Genomic DNA, 23,982 nt, shown 5'->3' with positions numbered 1-23,982 from the left:
GTAAGCTGCTCTCCAGGCCCATACCTCCTTCCTTCCTGTGGCCTGGCACCCTGCTCACCCTGTGTGCACTGAACCACCCCCTCAGCTCAGGGCCCTGTCTCTGTCTGCCAGCTTTGGGTGCGAGTTCAGGCAGCTGAGGCTGGAGCTCCCTGGGCAGTGCTCACTTGAGTTGTGTGATTTGTCTCCTTGGAGGGATGTGTGCTCTGCTTTAGCAGACTGAGAGTGCTCAGCACACCTTGGTCAGTCTGTTCAGTGATCAGTCACAGAATCAACCAGGCTGGGAAAGATCACTGAGTCCAACCTGTCTCCTAACACCTTCTAATTAACTAACCCATGGCACTAAGTGCCTCATCCAACCTCTTCTGAAACATCTCCAGGGATGGTGACTCCACCACCTCCCTGGGCAGCCCATTCCAATGGCAATCACTCTTGCTGTGAAGAACTTCTTCCTGACATCCAGCCTGAACCTGCCCTGGCACAGTCTTTGCACTCATTACTGCTTTCCCATCTTGGCACAGACCTTTTCTAGGTGAACTGCTTCATTCTCTTTGTTTTGGACTGAATGTAGGCATTGACTAGTGAAGGGCTGTGATCAACCCTCTTAAGGAGCAGACCTGTCTGATGTTGTTCCAACACCCATAATTACTGCTGAAGGTTTATTACCTGGGTGATTGAGAACCATTCAGCAGTACCATCTGATTTTATAGTCAGACTGACTCAGGTCTTCAACATGTCTGCTAGAGCAGAACTATAACAGTGATCAACTTAAATTTGTCATGCCAGAGAAGGTGGATGGTGTGGAGAGAAGGTGGATGGTGTGGAGAGAGGATGGATGGCGTGGAAAGAAGGTGGATGGTGTGGAGAGAGGATGGATGGTGTGGAGAGAAGGTGGATGGTGTGGAGAGAGGGTAGATGGTGTGGAGAGAGGATGGATGGTGTGGAGAGAGGGTGGATGGTGTGGAGAGAGGATGGATGATGTGGAGAGAAGGTGGATGGTGTGGAGAGAAGGTGGATGGTGTGGAGAGAGGGTGGATGGTGTGGAGAGAGGATGGATGATGTGGAGAGAAGGTGGATGGTGTGGAGAGAGGGTGGATGGTGTGGAGAGAGGGTGGATGGTGTGGAGAGAGGATGGATGGTGTGGAGAGAGGATGGATGATGTGGAGAAAAGGTGGATGGTGTGGAGAGAGGATGGATGGTGTGGAGAGAGGATGGATGGTGTGGAGAGAGGGTGGATGGTGTGGAGAGAGGGTGGATGGTGTGGAGAGAGGATGGATGGTGTGGAGAGAGGATGGATGATGTGGAGAGAAGGTGGATGGTGTGGAGAGAAGGTGGATGGTGTGGAGAGAGGATGGATAGTGTGGAGAGAGGATGGATGGTGTGGAGAGAAGGTGGATGGTATGGAGAGAAGGTGGATGGTGTGGAGAGAAGGTGGATGGTGTGGAGAGAGGATGGATGGTGTGGAGAGAAGGTGGATGGTGTGGAGAGAAGGTGGATGGTGTGGAGAGAGGATGGATGGTGTGGAGAGAAGGTGGATGGTGTGGAGAGAGGATGGATGGTGTGGAGAGAAGGTGAATGGTGTGGCAGGGTCTGGTTTTGACAAAGCCACGTGTTGGTGTTAGTAAGAAATATGAAGAGAAGGGCAGAGGTCAAATCTGCTTTCAGCTGCTCTGTCATTTTGCCTGCAGCTGAAGTCAGCCTGTACAGGGTCCTGGGAGTGAGTGGCTCTTTCCTTCTGGGCTTGTCTCCACCTGGTAACATCAGTGGAACAACACAGACGTGGGACTCCTCTGAAAGGGCAGCTCTCATCTGCTTCACTGCCCTCCGGCGTGAATGGGTTTGGTTTAGAGCTGCTGTCTCACAGCCAGCCTGGCTGGTTGCTTGCTCTTCTCTTACTCACTTCAATAATCACTCTTTTTACTTAGCTCAGAGTCCACAAAGATGGTCAGAGAGCTATGAAGACAGGCTGAGAGAGTTGGGATTATTCAGCCTGGAGAAGAGAAGGCTCTGGGGAGTCCTTATAGCAATCCTGCAGTATTTGAAGGAGGCTACAGGACAGCTGGAGAGGGACTTTTTGCAGTCCTATAATGACAGGATGAAGGGTAATGACTTCAAACTGGAAGGAGCTGGTTTTAGATTAGACATTAAGAAGCAAATGTTCCTCATGAGGGTGTTGAGGCACTGGAACAGGTTGCCCAGAAAAGTTATAGGGCCTCCAGCTATGGAAGTGTTCAAAGCTAGGTTGGATGAGCCTTGAGGAACCTGGCCTGGTGGGAGGTGTCCCTGCCCAGAGCAAGGAGTTGAAACTAGATGAACTTTTAAGATCACATCTTGAATGCTATGTCCAGTTCTGGACTCCTCAGTTCAAGAGAGATGTTGAGATCCTGGAACATGTCCAGAGAAGGGCAACAAAGCTGGGGAGGGGCTGTGAGGAGAGGCTGAGGGAGCTGGGGGTGTGCAGCCTGCAGAAGAGGAGGCTCAGGGCAGAGCTCATTGCTGTCTGCAGCTACCTGAAGGGAGGCTGTAGCCAGGTGGGGTTGGGCTCTGCTGCCAGGCACCCAGCAACAGAACAAGGGGACACAGTCTCAAGTGGTGGCAGGGGAGGTCTAGGCTGGATGTTAGGAGGAAGTTGTTGTCAGAGAGAGTGATTGGCATTGGAATGGGCTGCCCAGGGAGGTGGTGGAGTCTGTGTCCCTGGAGATGTTCAAGCAAAGCCTGGCTGAGGCACTTAGTGTCGTGGTCTGGTTGATTGGCCAGGTCTGGGTGCTAGGTTGGGCTGGGATAAACTTGGAGGCCTCTTCCAACCTGGTTGATTCTGTGACTCTATTCTATGATCCCTTCCAACCCAGACCATTCTGTGATCTTACAAGTAATAAAGGGAAGGGGGGGAAAAAAGAGAAGAAGAACATTTAAAGCAAACCATGTGTGCATTTGGCGTGGGTTTGGCTGGCAGAGGCGCTGGAGTGAGCGCTGGCTGGAGGGTGTCACCCTGCACTGCAGCCCAGTGTTCTTGCTGCTCTCTTCTATTTTTATTACCCTTTTCCTCCTCCTCCAGTGTTTTTTTTTCTGTGCAGAGCAGCCTGTCTTAATTGCTGGTACAGTAGATCATCCAAAGTACATCACTTAAAGATCGTCGCTTTGGGTTGATTTACAAAGCTCTGCTTTAACTTGACATTTTTATGGGTTTGCTGCTTGTTTTTCTAATTACAGCTGAGAGGAAATTTGAGATAAGTATCATGTAATGAAGGAGCCAAACCCCCAAGGACAATTGGTTTGATGTTACATTTCTCTGCTTGAATTCAACAATAGCGGTGTGGGTTGTTGTTTTTTTTTCCCCTCCAATTAATTAGAGGTTTGGAAGTTGATAATGGGTGAAGGCTGCTCCTGTCTGCAGCAGCCTGCCCTGTGCTGAACACCATCAGGCAGGGGGCAGATGAGTTGAATGTTGGCTCTTTCGAGAGCTCTGGAGCGGTGTAGCTGAAGCTCCTGGTGTGCCTCAAAGCATCTGTAATTAAGAGCTGGATGCACAGAGGAGTCACTTCAGCGTGGTGACATGGGCACAGTCATGGGCTGCCTGAAATCCTAGCCCCACGAGATGGCTCTGTGGATGTTGCTCTTGAAGCTGGCCAGCAGACCAAGGAGCACCCCTGCTCGAGTCTCATCCTCATCAGTGAGCGGTGAGAGCCTGGAATGGGTTGCCCAGGGAGGTGGTTGAGGCCCTGTCCCTGGAGGTGTTTAAGGCCAGGCTGGATGGGGCTGTGGCCAAGCTGATCTAGGGTAGGCTGTCCCTGCCCATGGCAGAGGGATTGGAACTGGCTGATCCTTGTGGTGCCTTCCAGCCCTGACTGATTCTCTGATTCTATGATCACTGGGCTAGCTGAGGAGGGTCCAGGGGAACAGCCATGGAACTGCTGATTAGCTGTGGAATGTATTTTCCATGGTGTACTTGTCAGTAGTGACCCAGCTGGGAGAGCTTGGTTCTGGGGCAGCAGGCAGAGCAGGAGCCCTGGCAGGCAGAAGGCAGCTCTTGCTTACAACCTGTTTCCACTCCTGCCTGGGTTGGAACAACTGCACCTGAGCTTCTAAATGCAGTGGCTTTTTTTTTTCCCTGGAATGCAGCCATCTGCTGGGTTTGTTTGCTTGCATTGCCTCCCTTTTTGGTTGCGTGTGAGCACTTGTTTGAGTAGAGTCACCTCCAGCTCTGGAGTCTTCAGCAAGGGAAAGATGTGGACCTGTTTGAGCAGATCCAGAGGAGGGCACAGAAATAATCCCAGAGCTCTGCTGTGAGGACAGGCTGAGAGAGTTTGAGTTGTTCAGCCTGGAGAAGAGAAGGCTCCAGGAGGACCTTCTTGTGGCTTTTCTGTGCTTAAGGGGGGGCTGTAAGAAAGCTGAGGACAGCCTTTTTAGCAGGGCTAAATGATTTTGAACTAAAAGAGGGAGATTTTGACTAGTTCTAAGGAATGATTCTTTTATGCTGAGGGTGTTGAGACACTGGCCCAGGGTGCCCAGAGAGGTGGTAGATGCCCCATCCCTGAAAACATTCCAGGTCATGTTGGTTGGAGCTCTGAGCAAACTGCTCTCCTTGAAGATGTCCCTGCAGGGGGACTGAACCTAAAGCAGTCTGTGATTCTGTGGCTCTCTTTTTAACCTGGTCCTTCCTCTCAGTTTCTAAGCAGGGGGTAGGTTGGGGACACAGTCTCAAGTTGTGCCAGGGCAGGTCTAGGCTGGATGTTAGGAGGAAGTTGTTGTCAGAGAGAGTGATTGGCATTGGAATGGGCTGCCCAGGGAGGTGGTGGAGTCGCCATCCTTGGAGGTGTTGAAGCAAAGCCTGGCTGGGGCACTTAGTGCTATGGTCTGGCTGAGTGGATAGGGCAGGGTGCTAGGTTGGCCTGGATGAGTTTGGAGGTCTCTTCCAACCTGCTTGATTCTCTGATTCTGTGATCTGAGAGCAGTCACAGCTGGGGATGTAAATGATGCTCGTTCTTTTCCCTGTACCATTAACAAGCAAATGTTTTGACCTGTGCAGTGTGTGCTCCCTTTTGCCCTTACCTGAGTGCCAGGGCACTTCCTGGCTGATGTGTGCTGAAGGCATAGCTGCTGCTGGACATCAGTTTCCCTTGCAGATGTAAAAGTGATGGAGCTGGAGGCCAAGAAACCCCAAGGGTTTGGGTGCTTTTTAACGTTCAAGCGTCACACTAAGCTGTGTCCTTCCCTCAGCCCGCAAGCTGAAGAAGCTGGGTAACCTGAAGACACAAGAGGACGTGGAGGCAGGCAGCTCCTCCAGCCCCACAGAGGAGCAAGCCCCCAAGCTGGTGATGACACGCATCGATGGCTACGAGTGCCAGCCCATCTTCCTCAACGTGCTGGAGGCCATCGAGCCTGGCGTGGTGTGCGCCGGCCACGACAACAGCCAGCCGGACTCCTTCTCCAACCTGCTCACCAGCCTGAACGAGCTCGGCGAGAGGCAGCTGGTCTACGTGGTCAAGTGGGCAAAGGCTTTGCCAGGTGAGGAAGAAAACAAACACAGTCCCTGCCTGGCACCTTGCCCAAGCCTCTCTGCTTCCCTTGCCTGGGGCGGGTTCAAAGGAGGTGGTCTGTAGCCTGTGTCGCACCAAACCGGGTGGAGTGGCTGCCACAGCAGAAGGCTGAGCTGCCATTCAGCCAGACTTGGCCAGCCTGGAGGGCTGTGTGAAACTCCACAAGGGCAAGTGTAGAGTCTTGCACCTGGGAAAGAACAGCCCCAGGGATCAGGATAGGTTGGGGATTGACCTGTTGGAAGGCAGCGAAGGGGAAAAGGATCTGGGGGTCCTAGTTGGTGGGAGGTTGACCATGAGGCAGCAGTGTGCACTTGTGGTCAGGAGGGGCAATGCCATTCTGGGATGGATTAGAAAGGCTGTGGTTAGTAGGTCAAGAGAGGTTCTCCTGCCCCTGTACTCTGCCCTATTGAGGCCACATCTGGAGTACTGTGTCCAGTTCTGGGTCCCCCAGTTCAAGAGCGACATAGAACAGCTTGAGAGAGTCCAGCACAGAGCCACAAAGATGCTGAAGGGAATGGAACATCTCTGTTATGAGGAGAGCCTGAGGGGGCTGGGGCTGTGCTGCTTGGAGAGGAGGAGACTGAGAGGTGGGGTTGGTATCTTCTGCCAGGCACCCAGCAATAGAACAAGGGGACACAGTCTCAAGCTGTGCCAGGGGAGGTCTAGGCTGGATGTTAGGGGGAAGCTGTTGTCAGAGAGAGTGATTGGCATTGGAATGGGCTGCCCAGGGAGGTGGTGGAGTCGCTGTGCCTGGAGGTGTTGAAGCCAAGCCTGTCTGGGGCACTTAGTGCCATGGCCTGGTTAATTGAACAGAGCTGGGTGCTAGGTTGGAGAATCAGAAGTGTACCACTTTGTGATGTGAAAGGGAGGTGGGGGAAACTGGGCTGAAAGGAGCTGAGGGGAGATCTTTCCTCACCTATTGAGTATCTCACAAGCAGATAGAGTGTAAAATATCAAGAGAGACAGAGCATCCCAAAGGGTTTTCTCCTGTCTTTCAGGCTGCTCTTGTGTGATGCATTCAGAGTTGTGATGTGGGAGAACTTCTCACAACTTTCCAGATGGTATTAGCAGGAGCTGCAAATCACAGTATCATAGAATCATCCAGGTTGGAAGTGACCATCCAGTCCAACCTATCACCCAGCCCTGTCCAATCAACCATGGCACTAAGTGCCTCATCAAGGCCTCTGGTGCTGTGTGCACTGAACATGCTCCTTGGTTGTGGGCATAGATGTTACGAGTCTGTAACAGGCTGCCCAATGCATGCCATGGTCCTGTCAGCTGAGTGAGTGAGTCTGCAAGAGGCTGAGATCTCTGGCTGCAGTGGGATCCCTGCAGCATCTGGGACACTGGGGGTGGTACTGAGCTGCTTTGCTGCCGCTTAGGAAATGCCTCTGAACGCAGGGATCCTGCTCTTCATGTGCAGGGCAGTGTGGGCATTGGAGGAAACTGAGGTCCAGCAAGCTTGCCTCTGTGTGCCAGCACCTGCTGCCGACCTGGAGCAGATGGTTGATGTTCCCAGAACTTTGGCAGGCCTTCCTGTAAGCCTCAGTGGTCCTGGAGGGGCTAGTTTGATGTTTAAATGCAGAGCAGCCCGTCCTGTTTCCTATGTTCTTGAGTCAGAAGAGGTTCACCTGGTTTACCCTGTGATCCAGGGACAGATGTGCTTTCTCTTCCACCTTATCTACCTCAGACATCAAGATTTCCTCAGCAAGGCACATGCAGACACCACCAGGTCTGACTGCCAATCTAGAGGTGAGGATGTAAAATAGCAGCAGTGCCAGTGGAAAGGAAGATGCTTTGAAAAGCCATCTCCATTGGAACCACCTCCTTACCAAAGGCTTTTTACTCTCTCATGCTGCACCTGATCTCCAAGCCCATGGCAGCGTGGTGGTGCCAGCTGCTGCACTGCTGCCTCCTGGGGTTGCTGCCTGCTGTGCCAGCGATGACAACTAAGAAGAATTGATGCTGATCTTCTTACATCTGAGCAGTCCTTGCTCTTGGGGCAGATCAGCATGACCACAGGCCTAGGGATCCTTAATGCAGCACAGCTCTTCCTGCCTGGACACGCTGTCTGTTGTGGGGGGGGCAGTGCTGCTGGCTGCCTTCCCCATCCGCCAGCCCTGGAGCTGATCCTGGCCTTGCTGTTAGCAATATCACACCCAGAGCAAGAGGCAAAGCCAGTTTGTTTTCCCCAGCTTTCTCCAGCAGTTGCCTGCCTTGTGCCAGTGCTGGAAATCAACAGCAGTAACCACACTTGCATCACTTAGTCACCCTCCTGGTGTTTTCCAGTGGTGGAATAAACAAGGGCACTGCTGTTGCTGTTCTGCTGCTCGGGGCTGTGGTTCCGCAGCCCCATTGCCCCAGCTGCCACAGTGGGGAGGTGGATCTCTCCTGCTGCTGCTTGCTGCTAGCTGTGGGGCTTGTGGGCAGCTGGGCAAGGGAAGGGCACAGCCAGCAGCACGGGAGTGGGCGGCTGTACCCAGGCACTGCCCTTCCTTGCGCACATTGCAGCCGCCTCTCTTCTTGGGCAAGTGTGCAGGGTCCTGCCCCGTAGCCAGAGGCAGTTTGCTGTCTGTAATTTATCTGAGCTCTGTTTTGGTCAGCAAAGCAAAGGCCTTTGCAGTTCCTGGCTCTGTGGCTTGGCTGGGCAGCCTGGCACACGGTGGCTCAGGAGAGGGGTGATGGGGGCTAGTGCATGCAAAGAAAACCCCAGCAGGTCCAAACAGTGGGATGCAGTTGTTTACATCAACCAGAAAGCTCTTTGCAGGCTCTGTTGGGAGGCTGGGGCTGGCTAATGAGCAGCCTTGCTGGCCAGGTGCTGTGGGAGCAGACCAGAGGGCTTGGCCGTGTGGAGGAATGGCACCCGAGGCAGATGGTTGAAGCAGAGCACCTCAGCAGGTATCCCTGGTGCCAAGCAGGCAAACCCTGCTCTGTACCCTGCCCCAGCAGCAGTGTCAGCTCCCTGTTGAAGCTGCTGCTTGGTCCTCACTGGTGCACAGTGAGGGTGGAAATGTTAGCCCAGCATTCCTCTCACATCTGGCACAAGCATCAGCTTAGCTAAGTGTATGCAGCCTGACCTGTGAGGACATAGGAGTGCAAAGGGGCAAAGGTTTTGCTTTCCAGGGGATGCTACTGGTGGGAGAAATCATAGAATCAACCAGATTGGAAGTGACCTCCAAGCTCATCCAGTCCAACCTATCACCCAGCCCTATCCAGTCACTAGACCATGGTATTAAGTGCCCTATCCAGGCTTTTCTTGAACACTTCCAGGCACAGCTACTCCACCACCTCCCTGGGCAGCCCATTCCAATGCCAATCACTCTCTCTGTAAAGAGAGGAGGAGGAACTCAACACTGTAAGAAAGGTAGCCTGGGCCTGGTAATCCTGGCCACAGATTAATTCTGTTTGACAGGTGATTATTAACCTTGCACCCTGCATTGAACATCCCCTGTACACCAAGAGTGATTGGTATGCAGCAAGGTGTTGCTGCACCTCTTCCAGCAAGGTTTCACTGATACCCTGAGAACAAGACTACATCAGTTTGGAACACTTCTGAGTCCTGCTTGCTTGCACTTAGCAGTATCAGCCTCCCTTTGGTGGAGAAAACATAATGTCTGACCCTTTGGACCCTCTGCAATTGAAATTCTGCGTAGGAGAAGGGGGAATCAAACTGTGGTTTGCCCAGAAAGGGAAGATTAAATAACCAGAGTTTGCTGAGAGAGCTGCTGAAAAACAGCATTAAAAAATCTGATTAGATTCCATAAAACCTACCCACTTCAAGGGAAGTGGAAGGAGATTGTGCTTTCCCTTTTCCACATACATAAGTCCAGTAAAGGTATTAGAGTTAATTCAGATCAGCACTCAAAGTGTATTGGGTTGAAAATCATTTTATCTGACAGCAGTGAGAGGTCTCCAGTTCGTTCCTGATGCTGTCAGGAATCAGTCCATAAAATCAACTGGCTTGGGGTGTGTGGCTGCCTCAGAGCTGAGCAGGGAGGCAAGGCCAGGCTGCAGCACAGCTCCCAGTGAGGCAGAAGAACCCCAGAACTCTTTGTAGTTTGAGCTGCTTGGTGCCTTGGGATCAGGTGAGATCACGGAGAGGAACCCATCCTTGGTGCTGCTGCAGAGTCCTGCTGTTCAGCAGGGTTTTTTGGGAGGGGGTCCAGGTCACTGCCTGTTGTTCTGTTTCAGACATCCTGCCTTATAACAGCTTACAATAGGGATGTGATTAATTGTGAGGAGAGGCTGAGGGAGCTGGGTGTGTGCAGCCTGCAGAAGAGGAGGCTCAGGGCAGAGCTCATTGCTGTCTGCAGCTGCCTGCAGGGAGGCTGTAGCCAGGTGGGGTTGGTCTCTTCTGCCAGGCAAGCAGCAACAGAATGAGGGGACACAGCCTCAAGTTGTGGCAGGGGAGGTCTAGGCTGGATGTGAGGAGGAAGTTGTTGTCAGAGAGAGTGATTGGCATTGGAATGGGCTGCCCAGGGAGGTGGTGGAGTCGCTGTGCCTGGAGGTGTTGAAGCCAAGCCTGGCTGGGGCACTTAGTGCCATGGTCTGGTTGATTGTCTAGGGCTGGGTGCTAGGTTGGGCTGGGATGATCTTGTAGGTCTCTTCCAACCTGGTTGATTCTATGATAATTGTGCATCTTTTCCAGTCTATGGACAATAAAATGTCCAGGTACAAAATCAGTGTTTCCTTTAGGAGCTTTAATGTAACACCCGAGGTGGTCAGCTGCTGATTGGTGGCCTTCTGGCCCCACGTTGCATCACGAGAGAAGAATCTGTTGCCCACCCCAGGTGCTTTAAGATTATTCACAAGGAAAAGGTTTTTGCATGACACCTTGAAGTTACCAGTACATTTACTTATCCTTTTGCTCTGGTTTCTTTCTGTACAAGGTATCTTGGGTCTCTTCTAAATGAGCCAGTACTAAAATACTCACATGAATTGGTGACTATTAACTGTTAATATTGAAACATTAGGACCCAGGGGAATGGATCCAAGCTAGAGGAAAGTAGATTTAGACATCAGGAAGAAGTTCTTCACCATAAGGGTGGTGAGACACTGGAACAGTTTGCCCAGGGAGGTGGTGGAAGCCTCATTCCTGGATGTTTTTAAGGCTCAAAGCAACCTGATCTAGTGGAAGGTGTCCCTGGCCGTGGCAGGCAGGTTGGAACCAGATGATCCTTGAGGTCCCTTCCAACCCTGACAATTCTGTGGTGATTTTGTGCCAGGTTTGTGTTTGTTTTTTTCCTTCACAGTGATTTTGGCCATGCATCACCTAAGATGCTTGGAGCAGGGAAGTTTCCAGGATGTGATAGGTATCTGGGTTCTGAAAGTCAGTTCTGTTTCCAGGCCTTTCAGCTCAAGGGTCTGGTGACAGTGATTGCTTTGGGAAAGTTGGTCACTGTGTTTATAGAACTTGTTTTTGTGGGCAGGCAGCAAGCAGACATCCAGTCCTGCAACAGCAAACCTGTTGTGTTCAAATACCTCTCCTTAAGCACTGATAAACATTGCACAAGTATTTTTTCCTGCTAGTGAAGGTAATTACAAGGTAAGGAAGGAGCTCACCGGAGGCCTTCTCACAGTGAAGATTAGGAGCAACAAACACTTCCACAGATGGGCTGAAAAGCTGCTCCTGGGTGGCTGAGGGAAAGCTGCTCCTGGCTGACAGCTGCTGCCCACAGAGCTGGCTTTGATGCTGGGCTGTACGGGCACAGCGATGCTTGTGGCATGACCATGGGATGTGGAGGCTCTGCTGTAGGTGTTGGTGCTTGTCCTTTGGCTGCTGAACCCAGCAAAAGGAGGGCTGGATCACCTGGGAGAATTAGGGTTAGATTTCATTGAGTTTGCTGTTCAGGAAAGTGCTCTCTGCCTCCAAGCCACTCAGAGAGAGTAATTTTCCTCTGGTGAAAGGATTTATGGGCCTTGCTGCCATGGTACAAGCATGAGGGAAGCCAAACCATCAGACACTTCCAATTTGCTGCCTTCTTTCCCACCTCATCCTCTCTATCATGCCTTGGTGTGCTGGTTTGAGGCTAACTGGGATATTTTAATGAGAAAAAGCAGGTTATAGGCTGTGAAAAAGAAACAGTGGTGATGTCTACTTCACTCATAGGCTTGCTGAGATGTATAAAAGCAAGGTGTTCAAGAAAAGCCTGGCTGGGGCACTTAGTGCCATGGTCTGGTTGATTGGGCAGGGCTGGGTGCTAGGTTGGACTGTCTGAGCTTGGAGGTCTCTTCCAACCTGCTTGATTCTATATAAAGGTCCAGCCTAGACACCTCCCAGAAGTGGTTTGACTGGACTGGATGAGCTTGGAGATCTCTTCTAACCTGGTTGATTCTATATGAAGGTCCAGCCTAGACACCTCCCAGAGGTGGTTTGGCTGATCTGATGAAGTCTTTAGCTGCCCAGGTTCCTTGTCCACACTTGCACGCCTCTGAGGAGTTTCTCTTTGGCTGCCCAGGGATTCATATTCCCCTGGTATCTGAGAGCACCCTGGAAGGGAATCACCTCTTTTGGGTTTGGCAGGACACTGCTGGTGCACAAAATCGATCATTTTAATGTGCTCTGAGAGGAGAAATGTACCAAAGCAAAGCAAGTTTAGTCATCAAGAAAGCAGCATGCTCATTTGCAGCTGACAGCTTCCCAAGCAAGAGACAAATGCTTGCCTTGGTGGATTATAATTATCCACTGGAGGTGTTAGAATTGCTTTAATATTTGATGGAAATAACATATGATTTTCTTGAAACCAGACTGCACTTGACTAACTACAAGGATCTGGAGAGCCAGCACAGTGTTGGAGGTGATGCTTGTGTCTGTGTTGTAGCCACGCCTGGGATTTGACTGGGAGCCACCATCTGGGAGCACTGATTGGGATTTAATTGGGATTTCTGTTGAGCTGGTGATGCTGCAGAGGTTTTCAGCCTCGTGGGCACAGTCATTAAGTAAATGCCCTGTGCATTTGACAGAGGAAGGGAGCAGGCTGTTAGCTGCCTGATGAGGCCTGGGGGTTGCTTGCTGCCTCTGAGCATCAGGCAGTAAAATCAGGTCACTTGGATTTGGTGGAGTCCTAACAGGCTGAAAACAAAAGGAAGGTTTTTTCCCCTCTTGTTTTCACATGTGTCAGCACTACACCAACAGCAGTAATTGGTTAAAGGGGGGCTGGTTGCTGCCCTGGTGCCTGGAGAGTGTGGTGTGATTGATGGGGTTGCTGTTGGGGTTCCCACTCTCCTTCAGCTGATCAATCCTTGTCAGCACTGTGAAGCAAATCCATCCTGCTCAGCTCATGGCTCACATCCAGTCTCATAATAAGGCAATAGGGAATGCTTTGGAGCAGAGGTTTGGGTGTTCTGAGGTGGCTGCAGAGCGTGTATAGGCTGGATGTTAGGAGGAAGTTCTTCACAGAGAGAGTGGGATTGCACACAGCATTGGAATGGGCTGCCCAGGGAGGTGGTGGAGTCACCGTCCCTGGAGGTGTTCAAGAAGAGACTGGATGAGGCACTTAGTGCCATGGTCTGGTTGACTGGGTAGGGCTGGATGATAGGTTGAGCTGGATGATCTCGAAGGTCTCTTCCAACCTGGTTGATTCTATGATTCTATGTGGCACAGGAGAGTTCAGCCAGGCCGGGTGTCTAATTAGTGCCAGCAATGAGAGCTGTGCCCAGCTGAGCTGATGCTGAGGGGGCTGGACCTGCTCAGCACTCCTTCCCAAGGGAATTCCCTGAATCCCATCCTGCTGTGTCTTTTTTCATCCAATCTGTTGCAGAGTGATGCTTGTTCACCTCAGGCAAAGCCTTCAAATACAATCTGTGAAGATCTTGGAGACTCACAGGGGGAAGATGCCATTTGTCACCGCTTGTCACTGCCTTCCTTTAGAGCACTTTGCTGCTTGCATTTGGTGTTATTCCCCCTGGGTGTCTGGGGACTTCCTTTCTCCCCTGCCAGCTGAGTGCCCTGGTGTGGCAGTTTTTGTGCTGGCACATCAGGGTGTGGTGAGCACATCAGGTTGTGTCACCCAGCTGTGCATGAGCGTCTCAGGATGAGCTGAGGGTAGGCTGTGGACCACTTTATCACACCAGGAGAGCTGGAGTCTGCACAAAGCAGTAGCTGCAGGAACCCAGCATTCCCCTCTGACTTCCCTCTCTCCTCCTTCCCCAGGATTCCGTAACCTGCACGTGGATGACCAGATGTCCATCATCCAGTACTCTTGGATGGGCCTCATGGTTTTTGCCATGGGATGGAGATCCTTCACCAACGTCAATTCCAGGATGCTTTACTTCGCCCCGGATCTGGTCTTCAACGAGTGAGTGCAGAGGAGCAGCGATCTGCTGCTGTGCTTTGGCTGGGGCAGCCTAGCTGAGGGACAAGACACACAACTTGCTTGCCCAACTGCTTATGAAGTGCAGCTCGAGCAACCCTGCTATCAGGGCACAGGAAGGCCCTGCTCTTCCCCTCTGATTACTCTGCAGTCATCCCCTGGAGCAGTAGGGACAGCTGTAATGTGTCTTGTGCTCCTTCTTCCCTCAACCTTGCCATAGGTTCAGCTTTGCTCAGGGCAGTGCTGGTGCTGGCTGGGCGGGGGAGCTGGTCCATGCAGACCTGGAGACGAGAAGGCTCAGGGCAGACCTCAGTGCTGGCTACAACTACCTGAAGGGAGGTTGTAGCCAAGTCGGGGTTGGTCTCTTCTGCCAGGCAACGAGCAACAGAACGAGGGGACACAGTCTCAAGTTGTGCTGGTGGAGGTCTAGGCTGGATGTTAGGAGGAATTTGTTGTCAGGGAGAGTGATTGGCATTGGAATGGGCTGCCCAGGGAGGTGGTGGAGTCGCTGTCCCTGGAGGTGTTGAAGCAAAGCCTGGCTGGGGCACTTAGTGCCATGGTCTGGTTGACTGGATAGGGCTGGGTGCTAGGTTGGGCTGGGATGATCTTGGAGGTCTCTTCCAACCTGCTTGATTCTATGATTCTCTGATGCCCTGTGAGAGCCCCGAGCTGCACTTGGAAACACTCACAGATACCACATCTAGGGCATTGCTGCAGTGGTTTTCCAGGAAGGCAGAGGCTCAGAGGAGCTCTGCAGACCCCAGCTGCTCCTCCCTTTCCAGGCAGAGAGGATTACACAGGCTCCTGCAGGCAGCAGGGACGTGCCAGGCCGCGGTGGGAGCTGCTGGGTCAGGCAGGGTGTGTGCAGCCCACGGCCTGCAGGCAGGGCTCTGATCTCCCCACCCCACGTCTCGCCCTGCCAGGTACCGGATGCACAAGTCCAGGATGTACAGCCAGTGCGTCAGGATGCGGCACCTCTCGCAGGAGTTTGGCTGGCTGCAGATCACGCCCCAGGAGTTCCTCTGCATGAAGGCTCTGCTCTTCTTCAGCATTAGTGAGTACTCGCACACAGCCCCCCCTCAGCAGACCTCCAGCTGCCCCACGCTCTATCACCCTACAGCTGTTAGATGCTCTCCCCGCGCACCTTCCCCTGCGTCCCAAGGGCTGGCTGTGGATGTTGCCTGAGCTGCTCAGAGACAACGAGCTGCTGAGCGCAGGGGTTCCCCCACTCAGCCCCCCTTAGCCAGCCCTCTCCTGACACAGCAGTGCAGCCCTCAATCCACTGCAGCTCCTGCCAGAGGCTGCTCCTCAGCCCGATTGCTGTCACACCATGGGGACCTCCAAGCACTGGCTGCTGAGCAGGAGCACAGCACCGCTTTGTGGCACACTGCCTATAGAGGGCTGAAAAAGGGTCCTGCGGTTAGCAGTCGTCCAGCAAGCTGATCCGAGTGAAGGCCATAGCCTAAGAGATCTGTACTGACCACTTCTTCAGCCTTCCTCATGCTCTCTGGCCAACCCTTACAGATTGTGTTCCATGTTCCCCCCCAGTTCCAGTGGACGGCCTGAAGAACCAGAAGCTCTTTGATGAGCTCCGCATGAATTACATTAAGGAACTCGACCGCATCATCGCTTGCAAGAGGAAGAACCCCACCTCCTGCTCCCGGAGATTCTACCAGCTCACCAAGGTCCTGGACTCCGTGCATCCTGTAAGAGGACACTGAGATGTCTCTTTATTCAGATAGGAAAGAAACTTTCCACTGGAACAACCTCCCCAGGGTCTTGGGAGTCCCTGTCACAGGAGGCTTTCCAGTTGTGACTGGGCAGGGCTCTGGGTAGCTTCAACCATGCTTCTCTTCCCAGAGAAGTTGGACTTGGTGACCTTGCAAAGTCTCTGCCAACCTGGGGTGCTGGAGGATTTGGTGACTGTGGTTTGTTTTTAACAGCTGGAGGACATATGCAGGGGCAGGGTGGCAGTGTGCTCCCAGATTAGATGACAGAGAAAAGCCAGACATGAACTCTGCTGAGGGAGGAAAGGTTTTCTGTGCCTGTCAGCCTCTGCAGTAAGCACCCTCCTGCTGGGGTTCATGGGCTTCCTTATTTAGCCATAAAAAGCTCTTTGTAGGTGATGCTTTTCCATTGTTGTCCTAGCACAGCAGCTCCAAGCCCCAGTGCCCCCAGTGAATCTTCCCTGATTGCAGCAGTGGAAACAAACTTACTGCTTGTGACTTAAAGTTGTAGTGGTGCAGCATGAGCCAGACATTCCCTCTCAACTTGGCTCCCTGCCCGTACACTTAAATGTCTACAAGCAAAAAGTGATTCCTGCTAAGTGCAGACAGCAGCAGCTGCACACAGGCACTTGACAATGTCTTTGTGGGAAGGACCATGGCAGAACATGTGTCATGCTTCCAAGCTTCAAGAGATATGTTGAGGTGCTGGAAGGTGTCCAGAGAAGGGCGATGAAGCTGGTGAGGGCCCTGGAGCACAGCCCTGTGAGGAGAGGCTGAGGGAGCTGGGGGTGTGCAGCCTGCAGCAGAGGAGGCTCAGGGCAGAGCTCATTGCTGTTTGCAGCTACCTGAAGGAAGGCTGTAGCCAGGTGGAGTTGGGCTCTGCTGCCAGGCACCCAGCAAGAGAACAAGGGGACAGTCTCAAGTGGTGCCACTGGAGGTCTAGGCTGGGTGTTAGGATGAAGTTGTTGTGAGAGAGAGTGATTGGCATTGGAATGGGCTGCCCAGGGAGGTGGTGGAGTGCTGTGCCTGGAGGTGTTGAAGCCAAGCCTGGCTGGGGCACTTAGTGCCATGGTCTGGTTGACTGTATAGGGCTGGGTGCTAGGTTGGCCTGGATGAGCTTGTAGGTCTCTTCCAACCTGGTTGATTCTATGATTTTAACCTGCTTGGTTCCCTGGTCTATTCCCAACCTGCCAGCAAGGCAGTGATGGCTGCAGAGCAAGGCAGGTCCCTCTGCAGCAAGGTCCAGCCCTGACCTGCTGTGTCTGCTCAGTGTCTTCCCTGAGACTTTGCTGACCAAAGACTTCTCCTTTAACAAACTTTCTTCCTTCCCCAGATTGCCAAGGACCTGCATCAGTTTACATTTGACCTTTTAATCAAGGCACATATGGTGAGCGTGGACTACCCTGAAATGATGGCCGAGATCATCTCTGTGCAGGTTCCCAAGATCCTGTCTGGAAAAGTCAAGCCTATCTACTTCCACGCACAGTGATCTTCCAGAGGGACCTTCCCAGTTCTGCCACCCCCATTTCAGCCATCTCCTGCCTGTTACTTCTGCACTACTGTACTGCAGTGCCTTGGGGAATCCCCTCTACAGCGGCCGTGTGCCACCAAGACAGACAGCCACAAGGGACAGCCTGCTGGGATTCCTGACATTTCTGCTCCTCCTGAGGTACCTCTGAACTGCTCCTACCTTTCTGCCTAGCTTTGGCTGGCTCTGCTGGGACTCTGGCACTGAGGCTGTGCTCTCTCTCGTTTGTGTGTTCTCCGCTGGCCGCAGGAGATGGGGACGGAAGCCAAGAGGTTCTTGTTGGGTTTGGGTTGCTTTTAAAAGCAAACCCAAGAGAGAAGCAGGTTGAACTTGAGCAGTTTGGGTGTGGGTGACTTCACTGGGCCTGCCTTCAGGACTTTTTCTTTGTGTTATGGTGCTGGGAAGCAGAGGAGTTACAACACTGCAGCGAAGAGACAGAGCTGAGGGGACAAGATGAACTTACAGCCCCTGCTGCTGTGGCTGCGGTGGGGTCGCTCTGGGCACTGTGCTGCTGTCTGCAGCCCCGCGTGGATGAGCTGATGGAGCATTGCTGGGTCCTCAGCGAAAGGGCTGGAGAGGAAGATGACCTTCAGAAGTCCCCAAAGGTGGCAGGTGGCTGCTGTTTTCCACCTGGGATACTTTCCCTGTGGCTGGTCAAGCTGGATCTCGGTCACATTCCCGTCCTCGGCAGCTGCTGCCCCCCTGACACAGCCGTACCCACCTCCACAAGTGCCTGATGCCCTCAGACCTCATGCTCTGCCCTCCTGCCGTGGACACCTGCAGCCCCTGCCCGCTCCCTCACCAGCTCTGTGCTGCTGGATGCCCTCGCAGTGCGGGCTCCCCACGCTGCTTAGCTCCCCTTTGTCCCAGCTGTTCTTTCTGATGCCAGCAGAGTGTCCCAGGAGCAAAGCAGTGGGGCTGGGATCTGCAGCACCTGCGAGGCCACCGGGCTGCTGCTGTTAGTCCACCCTGGCAGGTGACCGTGGGAACTGCCTGGTGCTGCTTCAGGGCTTGTAAAGGAACCGTGGAAGGGACCTTCTGCCCTTAGGAGCAGTGCGGCTGCAGTGGCTGACTGCAGCCTGGGGTCGCTGCCCCCCGCACCGCCCCGTACGCCTGCTCCCACGCTCCTGGTCCTGCAGGCACTGTCCCACACTGTCCCCAGCAGCTCCTCGGGGCACGGGAGTGGCTCAGCCCATGCCCAGGCTGTCGTGGCACTGGCTGCAGCTCTGCCATGGGGACAGGCAGATGTGTCCTGGCTAACAGGGGCACTGGCCCCACAGCCTGCACACAGCGCAGGCAGGTGGCTCCCCTCTTCCTGCACAGCCCTGAGCCCACCCAACCTGCCTGCTCAGACCCTGCTGGGGGTGCAGCATGTGTGGCGTGTGCAGGCTCTTGCCAGGGCAACACTTCCTGGGGGGGGGCTGTGGCACTATCTGGCTCTGCCACCACAGACTTCTGCAAGGGGTCCTGGTGCCACACACAGTTCACTGGTGGGTGGTGGTTTCACCACTGTGGTGTGGAGCAGAGCTTTTGGTGGAGCTGTATTCAGCCAGAGCTTTATACCCATCTAGAACACTGTGCCCACCCAGCACGCAGTACCCACCTAGAGTGTCCACTCAGGACATCATGCTCACCCACAGCTCAGTGCCCACCCAGGATGCTGTGCTAAGCCAGAGCACTGTGGCCACTCAGAGCTCTGTGCCCTAGAGCACTGGTACCATCTTGCAAAGGCTGGCCAGAGGCACGATGCAGATGCCACCTCTGGGGAGGAGAATGTGATGGGACACATGGATCATGCCATGCTGCCTTCCCCTGCGTCGCACCAGCCACGTGTGTGTGCTTGCCAGGGGCTCTGGAAGTGTGGCAAACGAGGGTAAGTGCAAATGCTTCTGCTGCCTGGGCCTTTCACAAGCTGAGCATCACCACCATCTTCAGGCAGGTGCCCTCGTGGTCCATCTGGGTTCTGTGCCAGCTCTCAGTGGCACACTTTTCCTGATGCTTTTCAGTCACTCTATGGGATTTTAATTAGGGGACAGGGTAAAGAACCTGAAACTCTTGAAAAGGGAGGAACTGTCTTTGCACTTGTTTGTGTTGGGCTTTTCTGCCCTGCTACATACAGTTCTGATCCTGCTCTTCCTCAAATCCCTTCTTCTGGGTGCCAGCAGAATCTTTCAGAGACCCTTCCTGAATGCCAGCCAACAAGCCACTGTTCTCAGCAGCTTTTCCTGGTTTGGGGGGCTCCTAGCATTTTAAATGTCAGTGTGATTGACTAATATTTGCTAATGCCTCAGTAGAAACCCGATGCTGGTTCATTTCCTCTCTCCTTGACCATTTCCTGGCTGCTGGCAGAAGAGTGTGGCAGCAGCTGGGTGGGAAGTGCCCTGCTCACTGTCATCTCAAGGAGGATGTTTATGAGCAGTTTGAGTAGCTCCTGGAGAGCTTCAGTTTTTGCACAGGTTTGAGTGAGTGAAGCTTTCGTGTGTGCAGGGTGCCCTGCTGGGTGCTCTTTGGCTGCAGGGTGGGGGAGAAATCAACCTTAGTAAGGCTTGTTGGAAGCACAGTGTGAATGAAAGAATGGTTTAGAAGGGGGCACTGCCTGTGTGTCAGCTGCAAGGGTGTGTAGCTCGTGGCTCTGCAGCTTCTCCACCTGCTTGGGCTTTCAGGAGGGAGCAGGAACTCACTGAACTCTCTCCAGGTGATGGGGCAAGGAGCATTCGGGTACCCCACAGCCCCCCTGCCCTCGAGTGGGGCACTGAGGTTTTGTTCTCTGTCTCTTCAGCATCCAAGTGAACTTCTGCAGCTTCCTTGTTCAAAAGTTGATGACTAGAGAGTTTGGGGCCCAGGAGCACCAGCCCCTGTGTCTAGATTAGCTGGGGGGACTTAACTCTGGCTCCTTGTTTCTTTTCGTAGGCTGCTGGAGGAAATGGGGGATAAAAAAGAGGCTTAAGACATACCAAAGTCTGGATCCTGCCGTATGCCTTTGTGTTTTCTTGTGCATTTTTCTTGTCTGCTTCTGCTTTAATAAAGAGAATTTCACCGTCTTCACCATCACATTGCAGCTGTCCCTGAGGCTTCCCTCAGAACAGCCAAGCCCTGGTGAGGAGGACCCACATCCCCAGCCCCATGTGGATCCGCTGGCTGTGCTCTGGTTTAACTGGGAAGTGAGAGGGCTTCTGTGCTGGCTTCATCTGAGTCACAGCCCAGGCCATCAGCCCCTGCTGAAGGCAGCAGAGGGAGGACAGAACACACCTGCTGGTGTTGGCCCAGGAGCAGCTTTTTAGCACAGAAGGGGTTCAGGTTTGTCAGATAAGGGGTGCAAGATGAGGGTGCCTCCAGCCAGCATAGGAGGAACTCTTCCTCAGTCCTGTGTCATGCCAGGCAGCAAGGTGCTGTTGCGTGCCCAGGCAGGCAGCTTTCATGTGCCAGTGGCTGCAGAGCTTTGCCTGCGTTCACCCAACACCTCCAGCCACTCTCATCAGGGGGCTTTGATTAGCACAGGTCAGAGCTGGGGTGGCAGCTCTCCACCTGGACACACAGCGTGAACGCTTCTGCAGAGCCTGGCAGCACCTTGGCACAGTTGTCGTGGGGGTCAAAATGCCCTTTGAGCTTGGCTTGGGAAAAGAAGGTGTTAAGCCAGAGCCATGAGCACCACACACCATGCCATGGCAGTGCCAAGTGAGGCAGCACCTGCAGAGGATGGGCAGGACCCTTGCTGCCCTTCCCACCATGTGCTGAGTTCAGACCAGTCAGTCTGGCCCTGTGGTGCTGATGGGATCAGGGCCACAATGTGTAGGGATGCTGAGGTGGTACCTGAGGTGTCACCTGCCTCCCAGGCCCACAGCACCACTGGGAAGAGCCAGCTCTGGCTGGCTTCTGCTGGCTGCTGGCTGCAGCCATCCCTGCAGTTGCTGGTCTCTCTCCCATGGGGTTTCAATAAGATATGTTAAGCACATCTATATATATATATATATGTGTATTATATAAAGTGCATGCCCATTTTATATTGCTAAAGATATTTCTGTAATGCTCTGAGAAAGTTCCTTTGGTTGCACAAGGACTGCAACTAAACCCTCTCCAGGCAAGGAGTCAGTTTGTGCCAATACTGAAGCTCTTCATGTTTTTTCCTGGCTAGGTCCTGCCCAGTTTTCCCAGGGCCATCCTTTGGTGGCACGAACAGAGCATATGCTGACACAGCCTGGTGGTGGCAGCTGCTTCTCCAGCTTGCTTGTAGCTGCTTCTGGTGAGGCAGGAGTAGTGTTTGCACTCGAGGGGATAATGGAGTGGCCTTTGTATCTGCTGTCTTTGACTGCACAGTGTCCTCGCACCTTAGGGCAGAGTCCTGGCTTAGAGTGGTGGCTGCTTTCTGGCTGTTTGCAAGCAGACTCAGAGGCACAGCAAGCCTTCATGTACCACAGTGAGTGTGCCTGAGTCACAGTCCTGGCTGCCTGCTTCAAGTGGAAACTGGCTGCTGTGCTGGTGGGGCAGGGGAGCAGCATCGTGGGGCTGGGGACGTGTGTGCATCCCCAGGGGGGTGGGGATGGGACCTGCAGCGTACTCGCAGCACAGCCCCAGCCAGCTGCTTGGGACGGGGGGGAGAGAAGAGCTCAGGTGTGGGTCTGGATGAGAAGGCCTCAGGCTGCATCCCCCCACCCCATGCCCACCTCTACCCTGCTGTTGGGCAGCCTGGAGGGATTTTTGCTCATGCCTTGGCAGGAGAACCTGCACTTGTGATTCAAAAGGTGAATGTCTGCAGCATGCCACAGCAGATTTGTCTTGAGCTGCTCTCTGTGCTGGGTGTTCTGTGGCAACTGAATGCTGATTGGATTTGTTACATGTCTCTGTAATAAGAAGACTTCTCTAGATTGATAGATTTTATTTTCTTTGTAATAAGCCAAAAAGTTCATTGTTGGTGCCTTTATTTTTTTTTCCTTTTGGCCTGGGGGGACTCCCAGCCCACAGCTGTGCTGATGAGAGTAACAATGTCTGCAACTGCTCATTTGGCTGTGCTGGGGTGAAGCCACTGAGCAAACACTGCAGGGTCACCATGAAGAAAGAACAGGAACCCTGTAGAAAGGGCAGAGAGATTTTCAGGTGCAACAACCAGGCCTGGTTCCCAGGCTAGAGTTAAGCTTTTGGCTGCCCACGCCTGAGCCGGACAAGCCTCTGCCCTGCCTCTTAGTGGGACTTTGCTGCTGCACTGCCAACCTTGCTCCCCTGCAAGGCGTGCAGGGGGTGAAGCACACAGAGATAAGTTTATTATGGTTGCAGCTGTATGGGGATTGCACCACTGTGGGTCTTGTTCAGGCACCTTGCAGAAAGGGCAGCGTTCTGCCCCACTTGGCAGCCTCCGAGGCCAGCTTCTGCTCCTAGAGAAGGATGCTGGGTGGATGACTGCCACTGCTCTGGGATCTTTAGTTGGAGCTGAATGCACTGAGTAAGGGAAGTTGAACCCTGCCATCTCGTGACATCAGTGATGGTGAAGAGCAGTGACATTGGCTGCCTTGGCTGGTGAGGTGCAGTGGGGGATGCCCAGGAGACAACTGTGACCCAGACATCACCCTATGGGACTGAAGGACATTTATTCCCGTACCCAAAAGAGAAGCCTGCCCAGCACTGGGGTACAGACAAACCCAATCACACTACAGCAGGGGAGATGCAACCTCCCTTTTCATCTGATTTAGTCTGTGCTTGGGCCCCCTGCAAGCCCTGGGCCTGCGCTGTGCCACGGGGTAGAGCCTCACGCTTGGTGTTCAGCTCTTTTTGTAACCTTGGAATCTGTTGTTGTGCCGAGTACAATAAAGGCAGCATCTCGTTTGTTGGAACACAGCTCTGTGCGTCTCCTTGGCTTCTGTCTGCAGCTGCCTGCATGGCAAACCTTGCCCAGCACGCTGAACATCAGCTCATGAAGGTGCCAGGGCTTAAGTGGGTCATTTTTCAGCAGCCAGGGCTCTGCGCTGGGTCTTTTCCAGGCTGTGTTTTCACAGTCAGGTTTTGCTGTTCCTCACGTCTGAGCTGTTAACTTCATTTACACTTCAACCGACTAATTCTTTCATAGATGCCTCTTTGGGTCTTTTAATTCAGAGTCCATTTGATGAATGTATTTCTCAAAGCAAGGAGCTAATAAAGGCCAGTGTCCTCCTCCTCCTGGTGGTGGTGTCAGTATCTTTACGAGCAGTTGTAAATCCCCTCTGCTGCAGCTTGGTTCTAAAGCTGACCTGTGCTCTCCACGCCATAAAGAAGGCTCCTTATCAGCCCAGCCTTTGATTCGAGGTACAGGTGGGAATGCAGCACAGGCTCGAGATTTTATTCACTGTGAAACAAGCCAAAGAGCTTGGGGAAAAGAGAACAAACACAAACCCCACAAAGAAGCAGCACTCATCAGTCACAACCAACTGGCAGTGCCCAGCAGTGGTACCTGTGCCAGTGCCCCGTGAGCTGAGAGTGCAATGGCCTGAGCAGTGCAAAGAGCCTTGCCCGTGAGGAGCAGCATTGCAGTCAGTCGTCTGCAGGGAGCCTGCTCCCATCCCTCCCTCTCGAGTCCCAGCCAAAAGGGAATGTCTCATTTTCAAAGTTCACCCTTAATTGACAGTGAAAACTCCACTGCCCTGTCCGGGCTGTGGTGCCATCTCACCTGCCTGTCAGTGTCAACCCCATCAGGCTTTTATTTGGCTGCTGATGGCCCTTGGGCTAGTCAGGAGCTGCCACTCCAACATATCATAGAATCATAGAATCAACCAGGTTGGAAGAGACCTCCAAAGCTCAGCCAGTCCAACCTATCACCCAGCCCTGTCCAGTCAACCAGACCATGGCACTGAGTGGCTCATCCAGTCTCTTCTTGAACCCCTCCAGGGACAGTGACTCCACCACCTCCCTGGGCAGCC

At 53.2% G+C, this 23,982-nt stretch overlaps 1 protein-coding gene across 1 annotated transcript in view; it reads left to right on the top strand.

The window, feature by feature from the left end:
* AR (androgen receptor) overlaps window positions 1-23,242 on the top strand; it is a 79,736-nt gene extending 56,494 nt beyond the window's left edge. Inside the window, exons 4-9 of the mRNA XM_064159025.1 lie at window positions 5,215-5,502; window positions 13,687-13,831; window positions 14,770-14,900; window positions 15,395-15,552; window positions 16,907-17,242; window positions 20,012-23,242. Of these exons, the coding sequence (XP_064015095.1) occupies window positions 5,215-5,502; window positions 13,687-13,831; window positions 14,770-14,900; window positions 15,395-15,552; window positions 16,907-17,062 (878 nt within the window). The 3' untranslated portion in view covers window positions 17,063-17,242; window positions 20,012-23,242. The remainder of the gene's footprint in view (window positions 1-5,214; window positions 5,503-13,686; window positions 13,832-14,769; window positions 14,901-15,394; window positions 15,553-16,906; window positions 17,243-20,011) is intronic.
* The last annotated feature ends 740 nt before the right edge of the window (window positions 23,243-23,982 follow it).

Source organism: Pogoniulus pusillus, chromosome 19, assembly GCF_015220805.1.
Source record: "Pogoniulus pusillus isolate bPogPus1 chromosome 19, bPogPus1.pri, whole genome shotgun sequence".
In the NCBI taxonomy this organism is placed as follows: domain Eukaryota; kingdom Metazoa; phylum Chordata; class Aves; order Piciformes; family Lybiidae; genus Pogoniulus; species Pogoniulus pusillus.
The sequence above is the reverse complement of the archived record's forward strand: the minus strand, read 5'-3'. Positions and strand labels throughout refer to the sequence as shown.